This window comes from Haliotis rufescens, unplaced genomic scaffold (genome assembly GCF_023055435.1).
Source record: "Haliotis rufescens isolate VD_foot unplaced genomic scaffold, xgHalRufe1.0.p SCAF_1, whole genome shotgun sequence".
Lineage (NCBI taxonomy): Eukaryota > Metazoa > Mollusca > Gastropoda > Lepetellida > Haliotidae > Haliotis > Haliotis rufescens.
In genome coordinates, this window is record NW_025963779.1 from 82,050,414 (window position 1) to 82,063,133 (window position 12,720).

Below are 12,720 nucleotides of genomic sequence, written 5' to 3' on the forward strand. Positions count from 1 at the left end.
GTTGCTAGAATATTGAGGACTCTGGCATGAAACTCTTTATTTCGAGCACTTTATGACTACAATGAATCTTTCCATTTTCAATGTTCACAATGAGCACAAAAATTCAATATGTGGGTCTTCAGGAACAATGCGTTAACCATGTTAACAATTTTCAAAATTGAGAATGAGTGTGAAGAAGACATCCACAACTCAAACGAAGTTAGCATGGTTATACTAACACCTGATTCTTTCATACTTCTATAGTTAGTTACTCATTCTCAATTTCAGATGTTCTTTGACTTCTTTTGAATAGTATATCTTAACATGTTCTGGGTGGTGTTTCCAGTAGTCATTCAATGTGTTCATAGTTTATTTAATTCAATTGGATTAACATACAATAGTGGTGTAAAGGGGGGTATAAAAGTTGGTATATTTTAACTGACTGACATTCTCACCATGAGTTTGAAACGAAAACGCCATGCTTAGGATGCTGAATTCAAACTGCGAGTCTTCGCTCTAGCTGATATATTTTCTCAGGGGTTCATAATTCTATATACACCGATTCACAAAATGGCGCTTCGTTGTTGATGGCAACATATAACGATCATTTTGAGATTTAAAAAAACCCAAGAGAAACACCTTCCGACAATATGAAAGTGGATGACTGGTTTGTTAAATCTTTATTAGAAATAATAATGACTTTTTCAATATAATTACAACGTTTTTCATCTTATATTTTTGAATATCTGCGAGTACCGGCACATGGTCACTGGCACATGTCTTGCAGTCCGACTTCGCAGTGTTTTTTGCCTTTCACTTCCTGGTTTGGCTTATCTGCGGGTCTTATCATTTTCTTTCGTATTTCAATGGTCAAGTTAACACCTCGGCTTATCTACAGGGTCGGCTTATCCGCGGTCATATACGGTATGTTATCAGTGTTATCGCTTACATATAATTGATAGGTTTATAAGTTCTGTTGACTGTTTCTTCTCATCCCCCAAACCACACCCCCAAAACACATAACACCCTATAATGATAACATGCAGTACCTCACACAGGGGCAGTGGGGTAGCCTAGTGGTTAAAGTGTTCGTTCATCAGGCTGTAGATCCGGGTTCAATTCCCCACATGGGTACAATGTGAGAGGTCTATTTCTGGTGACCCCTGCTGTGATGTTGCTGGAGTATTGCTAAAAGTGGCGTAAAAACATGCTTGCTCACTCACTCACTCACTCACTCACTCACTCACTCACTCACTCACTCACTCACTCACTCACTCACTCACTCACTCACTCACTCACTCACTCACTCCAGTTGGCCTATGTGAGGGCTGTAGATGTGACACCACTGAAGACTGTTGTTGTGTGGTACTTCGAGAGTCTACATGAAACGTAACAAGGGCCAAACTGTATCGTTATTTGTTCCTTGCGTATTGTTTAGTCTGTGCCAGAGCTCGTCTTTGTTTGTGAATTATCTGTAATCTGCCATTGCCCTCATGTCAATATTGGCCTCATTTCTATGTATTGTAAACCAGGGGTGAAAAAATGTCCCTGTTTGTAGAACAAACGAAATGGGCCATGAGCATGGTCCGAGATAACATTTGTTTTCACTTTCCTTTTGTCCAACATGGACTGGATGTTTAGCCTGCTTGTCAACTGGACCACACGTTAGGGGATGATTAGCGCTCTTGGCCCTACGTCAAGGCATCATGGGAAAACATGTTACGTGCTAATTCCAAATTCTTTGCCTCATGTACCAACACAGGGGTTGGCCACTGCGACAAATTGTTTCACTTCTGTATTTGTCTTGTTGTTTTGCTCAAGGAAATAGTCCATTTGCTAGTATAAGCTCAAAATTGTATGTACATATATACAGCGTGTGTGGTGTCAAGCTTGTGGGAAGTAAACAGTGTGTCAGCTTCGGATTATGCTGTTTATTTACATTTATTTTGAGGAAGTAGATACACTGATCGATTCCCATTTGTCCTGTTGTAAGAGGCATGATATCAATAAATTTGGGGTGTTTCGTCAGTTGGATGGCAATCCATGGGCATTTCCATAGAAACAATCCAGTAATCATGGTAACAGTTTGAAACATGTAACATTCTTAGAAATTATCATGATTTTATGTGAAATACTTTCCACCCTGAGCATTAGCATTGATCAGTGGGAGAGGATATTTATTGTGGCAGTTCCTCAGTCACATAAAAGACCCATTAAGCATTGATAAGTGTTGGTGAATCGAATTTTTGCATTGGAGGATAGACATATTAAGTTAAGCCCTTGCTTTAAAGAATGTTGACACACACGTACCATGCCATCGTGGTGTTGGGCAGTGTCTAAGGACAACTGGGGTGTGGTAGGTGTGTGAAGCAAGTGGTCAGTGTTTTTGTACAGTTATGCACAGGACCATCTAACTAATGATAAAAATAACTCGCAAAAAATAGCATAGATGTCTCGTCTGCGAGTTTTTTTGTTACTGTTATTAGTTACATGGTCCTGTGAGTTATGTTATTCATAGTGACACCTAAAGCACCACAAAAAGATGTGCAGAGTAAGCTGAGTTGCATCCCTTGGGTAGTCCAGAAACCTATGGTTATAGGTTCGAATCCGGATTCACACCAATTATATTTCTAGGTTTGTCAGCACCATAGCCATCCTTGTGGATTTTGCCTAAGTGGTAAACGTCTGAGACCTGCATCACTTAAGGCTTTTCTTCCACATAAGCTGACACTCCGTGATAGATCATGAACACTGTTAGATGTGTATTAAACCCACTCACTCACTCACTCACCCACTCACTCACTCACTCACTCACTCACTCACTCACTCACTGGAAAATTCAGTGACAAATATTATTTTTTAGTTCCATGTATCTTATGATAAACAACCTTACCACGCTTATCATGAACTCTGTTTAAAATTAAATGGATCACGGGTTTGCTGCTATAGTATATGAATATAGAGACCTCCTTTTTTTTATATGTTTATTATAGGGTTATGACGACCACACCATTACTTACAGGCTTAATAGATTCACACACTGAGTAAGATAGGTATCACATGACAACAAAGTGTGTCATGTAGCCCCGCTGAGAAGTACAACTCTTGGCCTCACTGGGTCTTTTTCGCTGTAATGACCTGGGTCAGCATTGGTCTTTAGCAAGGTCTTCGTAAGAGGCGACTAACGTGATCAGGTGGTCAGGTGTGCTGACCTGGTTTATGCATGTCATCTTATCCTGTTAGCATAGATCAATGTTCATGATGTCAATCACTGGATTGTCTGGTCCAGATTTGAATAATTACAGACATCATCTAGCTCGAATATGGCTGAGTGCGACATTAAACAACAAACAAACAAACAATGTGGCCTTTGAATTAGCTGATTGCCTTCAGCACGCTACATATACAAATGAAATATGGTGATGTTAACACTGACCCCATGTTGTACGTACTCTGCGTTGTCAACACCTGACCTGGGAGTGTAGGTAGCAAGCCAGTAGGAATTGCCACAGAGGCATGCGAGATTGTGAGCAGTTATCACCGTTACAGGGAAATGTCAGATTCAGTATCACTGGTTGTGTGACAGGGAGGTGTAGGTTATGACATTTACTTAAGCACTGTTTACTGGCTTCTAGCTTGTTTAAATTCATCTGTCAATGTTCTTTGGGTGTTAGTCAGAAAATGTGAAGTTCTCCCACTGCTAATTGAGAAGTGTGATGGTGGTATGACCCCATGTTTTGCACGCTGCTTCTTTTGTCAGTGTATAGCATGTACATGAACACCTCATTACGTTAATGCCACATTAATCATCACAGCCACATGACAATAGTGATAATTAAAATACTGATGAGGCATTCAATCTCAAATACTCACTCACTCACTCACTCACTCACTCACTCACTCACTCACTCACTCACTCACTCACTCACTCACCTACTGATGATGTTCATAATGACCCACCACAACGTTTGTGTTTGTTTATTTGTTGTTTAACGCCACACTAGGCAATATTGAGTCTGGAGTAGGCAATCCAGTGATTGACGTCATGAACATCGATCTACGCAATTGGGATACAATGACACTTATCAACCAAGTCTGCGAGCCTGACCACCCAATCCCGTTAGTCGCCTCTTACGACAAGTATAGTCACCTTTTATGGCAAGCATGGGTTGCTGAAGACCTGTTCTAACCCAGATCTTCACGGGTCCCCTCCACAACGAACAACATTATTATTATTATTTTGTTTTTGGGTGATCATAATCATGTTAACCGATAATTTAGTAACCCTGATTATGTTAGGTAGTAGTGATTACTAAAAATATTATCAGAAATGGTAATAACAAGGATAATGATAATTAATGGACCGGTCATTTATCATAGGGTGTGTTTGTCAGAGGGACCGGTCATTTATCATAGGGTGTGTGGGTCAGAGGGACCGGTGATTTATCATAGGGTGTGTGGGTCAGAGGGACCGGTCATTTATCATAGGGTGTGTTGGTCAGAGGGACCGGTCATTTATCATAGGGTGTGTGGGTCAGAGGGACCGGTCATTTATCATAGGGTGTGTGGGTCAGAGGGACCGGTCATTTATCATAGGGTGTGTTGGTCAGAGGGACCAGTCATTTATCAAAGGGTGTGTGGGTCAGAGGGACTGGTCATTTATCATAGGGTGTGTGGGTCAGAGGGACCGGTCATTTATCATAGGGTGTGTGGGTCAGAGGGACCGGTCATTTATCATAGGGTGTGTGGGTCAGAGGGACCGGTCATTTATCATAGGGTGTGTTGGTCAGAGGGACCAGTCATTTATCAAAGGGTGTGTGGGTCAGAGGGACCGGTCATTTATCATAGGGTGTGTTGGTCAGAGGGACCAGTCATTTATCAAAGGGTGTGTGGGTCAGAGGGACTGGTCATTTATCATAGGGTGTGTGGGTCAGAGGGACCGGTCATTTATCATAGGGTGTGTGGGTCAGAGGGACTGGTCATTTATCATAGGGTGTGTGGGTCAGAGGGACTGGTCATTTATCATAGGGTGTGTGGGTCAGAGGGACCGGTCATTTATCATAGGGTGTGTGGGTCAGAGGGACCGGTCATTTATCATAGGGTGTGTGGGTCAGAGGGACCGGTCATTTATCATAGGGTGTGTTGGTCAGAGGGACCAGTCATTTATCAAAGGGTGTGTGGGTCTGAGGGACTGGTCATTTATCATAGGGTGTGTGGGTCAGAGGGACCGGTCATTTATCATAGGGTGTGTGGGTCAGAGGGACCGGTCATTTATCATAGGGTGTGTGGGTCAGAGGGACTGGTCATTTATCATAGGGTGTGTGGGTCAGAGGGACTGGTCATTTATCATAGGGTGTGTGGGTCAAAGGGACTGGTCATTTATCATAGGGTGTGTGGGTCAGAGGGACTGGTCATTTATCATAGGGTGTGTGGGTCAGAGGGACCGGTCATTTATCATAGGGTGTGTGGGTCAGAGGGACTGGTCATTTATCATAGGGTGTGTGGGTCAGAGGGACTGGTCATTTATCATAGGGTGTGTGGGTCAGAGGGACTGGTCATTTATCATAGGGTGTGTGGGTCAGAGGGACTGGTCATTTATCATAGGGTGTGTGGGTCAGAGGGAATCAGGAGAGGGGATCCAAAACATATCACCGCCTCTAGGGGAGACCCGTGAAGATTCCCGGGTAGAATAGGGCTTCAGCAACCCATGCTTGCCGTAAAAGGTGACTATGCTTGTCGTAAAAGGCGACAAATGGGATCAGGTGGTTAGGCTTGCTGACTTGTTTGATGCATGTCATCGATCCCAATTGGGTGAATCGATGCTCATGATATCAATCACTGGATTGTCTGGTCGAAACTCGATTATTTACAGACCGCCGTCATATAGCTGGAATATTGCTGAGTGCGGCGTTAAACAACAAACCAAAACACCAGTTCCCACATTCAATCAAATTAAAACCAATAACAGCAAATTAAATTTAAAAATCTATCTGAACAAATAATTATTAATAGTATATCCGATATCTCATATTAGAGAATTACTAATTGTTTTTATGTCAACATTGTTATTTAACCTTAAATTATGTTAATAATTAGGGATGTATCGGTATACCGGTAAATTGCAATACAAATTCATCATGATACGTATCGTGATACGTTTTTGGCGTATCGGTTTTTCCCTCGTTATTCAAACACCACCTGATAAAAATACGTATTCAGTCCGGACTAGTACAAGGAGCCACACAAACACACACACGTACGTGACCTATCATGAAGACTAGGATTTGATGTTACTTTACTTTGTTTAACTTGTTTTTGCTGGCTGTTCACTATCCAGAATACTAAAGAAAAACACATTTCATTGTGATCACAGTACTGGTAGTGGTAAAACATTTGAAATTTGACCAGTTGCATCTTTTGACATTGAGTGTAATTTTTTTCACAATGTTTGATGACTGACAATGACTGACATGGAATTTGTCCAAATGTATAATTCTTATCAAATTCATGTTAATGTTAATGTTGATGTTTCATTGTTTTTCAAACTGTTTCAGAGAGTTAACATTATTCAAATGTGATTGAAAAAGGTTGGAGACTGTGACTGACATGTATATGCCATGATGTATAGTCTTACCTCATTAAATCAAAACAAAGACAAAACAAATGCTTCATACTCTTTATTTGATTGTAGATAAAAATAATAGTACAATGTATTAAAATTGGTTCATAATTTTGACCAAATTGTTAACATTGCAGCTTTCATATTAATATTTGTCAAAGGGATATGAAAAAAAGCTTTTCTCTTGGTAGAAATTATTTCCCAATATATTGCAATAATATTGCAATATGTTTTTGAAATATTGCAATACACTTTTTGGTCCAATTCCCAACCCTATTAATAATCACATTGTACCATTTTAAAAGCTATGATCATCTTTCATGGCTTGTATTATTGATTCGATTCAAGACAAAACTCCATGTTTATTTGTAGAAGGGAGTAGGTCTTTATTTGGGGGACCAGTCTGTGTAAATTAAGCTCCTTGATCAATGGTTGTTCTTGTTGACCAGTTCCAGAAAACCCAAGGTTTAACGAGCAGTGTTATTTGGGGCAGCTAAAGTCATCAACATTAGAACATTAAACTTTCCATGATAAACATTCATAAAACAGTTTTCCAAATAGTCCCTATCCTGTTACATGCGTACACAATACTGTTAGTCCAATAGTGATCCATCATGTTTTGAGGAAGTGTTTTGCTTATATTTGAAAATTACCAAGTCTTTGACCCAAGCTAATTTTCACTGGAGATGTAGAGAAAAACAGTATCAACACATGGTAAAGCATTCATCAGTCAGACTTACTCTTACTTAGATTTCCATTTAAATTATGAATCAGCCTTTTTGACACAATTTGAGATAATCTTACGAATTTGATCATGTGTAAAAAAGAAAAAAGGCAAGTTGTCAGCCTCTTGAACATGTCTGATAATTCCATACCAGTATTTGAAAGTTCTCCACAACTTCAAAACTTGACCTTTCCAGTGGTCCCAAAAGGGCCCTTATCCAAGTGTAACCTCTTGGGCTGGGATGGGTAACTCGGGTACTCGGGTCGGGTGGGTCCTCAGTAGGACCCGGTTCCCCACAGGTCTACCCGGACCCGTGGTTAGTCACCACGTGGTTGGTCACGTGATATATTGTTCAATGACAAAAACTCTGTGGTTACAGTACAAGTCGCTAATGTTCGCATTTCTTTCTAACGATGCACCTGTTCCTTTTGACTTGTATATGTTTGAGTAAGGATAAAGCTTCAGTCTTCAGTGAACGCATGATCTGATTGTTTGATACATGTATGTATCTTCTCCCTCTGTATCTAAATAGTTTTGGTCAGGGCTACGGTAAAACAATTACCAATCAGACATTTTGTTCCCTACTCTTGAGACTTGCAGTGGGTAACTGGGTAGGGTCGGGTAATGGGGGGTCGGGTAATGGGAGGGTCGGGTACCCGGGTAGTATATCTGGACTCGTCCCAGCCCTAGTAACCTCCTCCTCCCAGCACACGACCAACTCTGTCACAAGAGCCTACCTTGAGGCACCAGTACCTGTTTGTGCCCCAATGTTCAGTGGTGGTGTGGGCAAACCGTCAAAAGTTCTCTGCTAGCAAGAGCTAGGTGCTGAGATCGTAGCCCGCTAGTGATAATATTAATGTGCATGGTCTATAGGTTACCATGGTTACTGTGTTTCCTTAACTGTGAAAGACATACATTGGTCCTGTGTTGGTGTCCGTGAACCCATTCAAACAGCTCAACATCTTCACTGAAAGACACATAGAACAGTACCAGGGAGCGGTAAGTATAGCGACTGTAATGCACTGATCACAGATAGAACTCATGGAACACTCTCTGCCTCCATGACAACAGCAGGGCAGAACATGTCACATGTCTTCATTTGGTTGGCACTTCGGGCTGGCCGCCGTGATATAACTGGAATACTGTTCAAGGCGGCGTTAAACCCAACCCACTCACTCATTCATTTTGTTGGTTTGTTATTCACTTTTAATGTGACTTTAAAAAGCCTTGAATATATGTGGGAGATATCTGTATGAACACTGAAGACGTTACCATGTAAGCATGGTAAGTCAAACTAACCTTATGTTTAACAAAGTTAATATTTTCATTACAGTATTTCAGGGGAACAACAGATCCTACTGTCTCTAACATTCTCTTTGCATTTATTAAACAATAAGTGAATGTATCTGGTAACTGATTGAACTAGTGAGACAAAATCTAAAGCTAAAGTTATCCTAGATTACAAATCAAAGTACCGTATTCGATGTAATAAGTGCCCAGGGCGCTCTCAAAATTAGAAATAGGGGCCTCTGATTAGACACTGTTAGAATGTTGGTGAAAAATAAGAGTTGAAAGATAAATTTCGTGGTTTATGCTGACAACCTGAAATGTTTATGTACGACAGATATATTTTTCCAGAATGAAATGCCCATAATTAACATGATTAAGGGTGCATATAACACACGAGTGCGTATTATACTCGAATAAATAAGTCTTGTGTACATTGATCAATCGGAATGGGTGCTAACTGGGATTGTTCACTAGCCAATATCTTAGCAAGTGTCGCTGTGGGCGCTTATTACGTCGAATACGGTATGTTAGGGATGAGTTAGTGACTGAAGCCCTGAGGCGCTGGCTGTGACAGCAGCATGGAACGTGGCTTCACACAGAGACTGAATAGGTTTACCCTCAGTCGACATGCCAGCATGACATGTGGTCTTTCTTCAGCAGTGTTCAGAGTTCTTCCGTCATCATGATCAGTGATCATTAGAATATTAGAAAGTTTGAATTATTGGAAAAATTAAGCATGTAAAAAAATAATGATTATCAGAAAACTGTGATTTCAGAAACACTACATTTGATGAGCCTGTTTAAACTTGTTTGAATGACTAACCGTTTGTGTGATGTGTGATGTGTGATGTGTTATTTCCAGGCCCAGTATGAGAACCCCCCTCATGTGTACGCCCTCACAGACAACATGTATCGGAACATGCTGATAGAGATGGAGAACCAGTGTGTCATTATCAGGTACTTCAGTATAAACAGCCCTTGTAGTTCCCAGTACTCCCAAGAACTCCAAGTACTCCCAAGTACTTCCAAGTACTCCCAAGTACTTCCAAGTATCCCAGTACCCTAAGTACCCAGTACTCCCAAGTACACCAGTACCCAGTACTCTCAAGTACTCGACTACCTCAATACTCCACTCCCCCAGTACTCCCATACTCCAGTACCCATAGTACCCCCAATACTCCATTATGTCCTTATGTCCAGTACCCCCAATACTCTCCTAACCAGTACTACCAAGTATCCCACAACCTCCAGACCGCCGCCGTGGCCTAGTGGTAGAGCGTCCGCCCGGAGAGCGGAAGGTCCGGGGTTTGATCCCCGGCCGCGTCATACCAAAAGACGTTAAAAGATGGTACTTGTTACCCTGTCTGGCGCTCGGCATTAAGGGGCTAAAACAAGGAGTGGTCGGCTCGGAGTCAGTATACTGTGTCTGAGTGGGTTATTCATGTTAAACTGCGGCATGGTATCTCAGTGAACTAAATCGGCATCATTCCGGACTAGTACAAGCAGCCACACACACAGTGACACACACACCTGCATGCACGTCGCTATATAAGTGCAATAATCTTGGACACGACGTTAAACCCAATTTCACCTCACCTCACCTCACCTCACCTCACCTCACCTCACCTCACCTCACCTCACCTCACCTCATATCACCTCACCTCACCCAGTACCCCAAGTACTCTACTACCCCAATACTGCAGTACCTCAGTACCCATATACTCAAGTATCCCAAGTACTCCCCAGTACTCCCAATACTGCAGTATCCCCAGTACTCCCAATACACCACTACCCCAGTACTCCCAATACTCCACTACCCCAGTACTCCCACTACTCCCACTACTCCACTACCCCAGTACTCCACTACCCCAGTATCCCCAATACTCCACTACCCCCAATACTCCACTACCCCAGTAGTCCCAATACTCCACTACCCCAGTATCCCCAATACTCCACTACCCCCAATACTCCACTACCCCAGTACCCCTAATACTCCACTTCCCAAGTACTCCCACTACTCCACTACCCCAGTACTCCACTACCCCACTACCCCCAATACTCCACTACCCCAGTACCCCCAATACTCCAGTACCCCCAATATTCCACTACCCCCAATACTCCACTACCCCAGTACTCCCAATACTCAAATACCCCCAATACACCACTACCCCCAATACTCCACTACTTTCAATACTCCACTACCCCAGTACTCCCAATACTCAAGTACCCCCAATACTCCACTACCCCCGTACTCCCAATACTCCACTACCCCCAACACTCCCAATACTTCAGTATCTCCAGTACTCCCAATACTCCACTACCCCAGTACTCCCAATACCCCAGTACCCCCAATACTCCAATATCCCAAGTACTCCCAATACTCCAGTATCCCAAGTAACCCCAATACTCCACTAACCCAGTACTCCCTATACTTCAGTATCCCAAGTTACCCCAATACTCCACTACCCCAGTACTCCCAATACTCCAGTATCCAAAGTAACCCCAATACTCCACTAACCCAGTACTCCAGTACCCCCAATACTCCAGTATCCCAAGTGTCCCCAATACTCTAGTACCCCCAATACTCCAGTACCCAATACTCCCAATACTGCAGTATCCCCAGTACCTCCAGTACTCCAGTATCCCTAGTACCCCCAATACTCCCGTAACCAGTACTCCCAATACTCCAGTACCCAGTACTCCCAAGTATCCAAGTACCTCCAGTACCCCAACTACTCTACTACCCCAGTACTCCAGTACCCAATACTCCCAATACTGCAGTATCCCCAATACCCCCAGTACTCAAGTATCCCCAGTACCCCAAATACTCTCGTAACCACTACTCCCATACTCCAGTCCCCAGTACTCCCAATACTCCAGTAACACCAATACCCCCAATACTCCACTACCCCAGTACTCCCAATACTCCAGTACCCCCAATACTCCACTACCCATATCTCAATACCAACGTACCCCCAATACTCCACTACCCCAATACTCCACTAACCCAATACTCCACTAACCCAGTACCCACAATTTTGCATTATCCCCAGGACTCCCAATACTCCACTACCCCCAATACTGCTGTGTCCACAGTACTCCCAATACCCCAGTACCGTAAGTACCCCATGCTTGTTGTGGTGAGAGCAGCTGATGATGACCTTTAAGAATGTGTGTCACCATGGTTGTTAATCATGTTATCAACCACCTGTGATATTGCCGCCTGGCCTTCACTAGTTGTTTACAGAGAAATAAACACACTCTCTCTATTCATGGTACATATTCTATGTATAAACTGCTTGATCTCATCACGAAAATGTAATAAGGAAATATATGGTAATACTTGTACTTGAGAAATTCAGTTACCGTATTCAAGTTTTTATTCCCTTGAAATGTTTCCCTAAAGATAAAGTATCTTCTAAAACAAAAACAAAATGCCTGTAACATTTACAATGGTTGAAGGGTGTTAATGATTGAATTCTTCACTGACCACTATCTGATCGCGAGATATACATGTAATATATACCATGTAAGTACACTATATTCCTGTCATTTGTCCTGCAGTGGTGAGAGTGGAGCAGGCAAGACCGTGGCAGCAAAGTTCATCATGAGTTACATAGCTAAAGTTTCTGGAGGCGGAACCAGAGTACAGGTGAGCTTCATCAATGTCATTAACACCTGGTGTGGCTCACGTGCCATTTAGCCTGCTAAGAAGCTGCAGTGTCGATGAAGACAGAATTGACTAGGTGTTGACCTTCTTTCTCTCAAATGTAATGTTTCGTCAATGAGCCTGAGTCTAGTAATATTCTGTTTTGCCTAGTAAGCACAGCTAGTAATAGGATTATAACAACATCAAACTCATGAAAACTGATACTTATGGCCAAGTGTAGGCCCTAAACACAAAAGCTTTTGGCTCAGACTGGTACAGATGCTAGTACCATTTTCAAGCTGGCCAAAAGTACTAGTACTGTATCAAAAGTGTCATGAAGAAGAAATGTGACTCTGTCTTGATCCAACTCATTAACTCCATAAATCACCTCTGTACATGTGACTTCGTGGACCTGGATAATCCTTATCTGCATCCTCATCTGCATCATGGTGTAATATT

The 12,720-nt window shown here is 42.3% G+C and overlaps 1 protein-coding gene across 2 annotated transcripts in view; it reads left to right on the plus strand.

Moving 5' to 3' along the window:
- Positions 1-12,720, plus strand: part of LOC124136895 (unconventional myosin-Ie-like) — a 61,320-nt gene that overhangs the window by 15,220 nt on the left and 33,380 nt on the right. For both annotated transcript variants that reach the window (XM_046502926.2, XM_046502927.2), the window contains exons 3-5: positions 8,232-8,321; positions 9,475-9,569; positions 12,177-12,264. In XM_046502926.2, the coding sequence (XP_046358882.1) occupies positions 8,232-8,321; positions 9,475-9,569; positions 12,177-12,264 (273 nt within the window). The remainder of the gene's footprint in view (positions 1-8,231; positions 8,322-9,474; positions 9,570-12,176; positions 12,265-12,720) is intronic.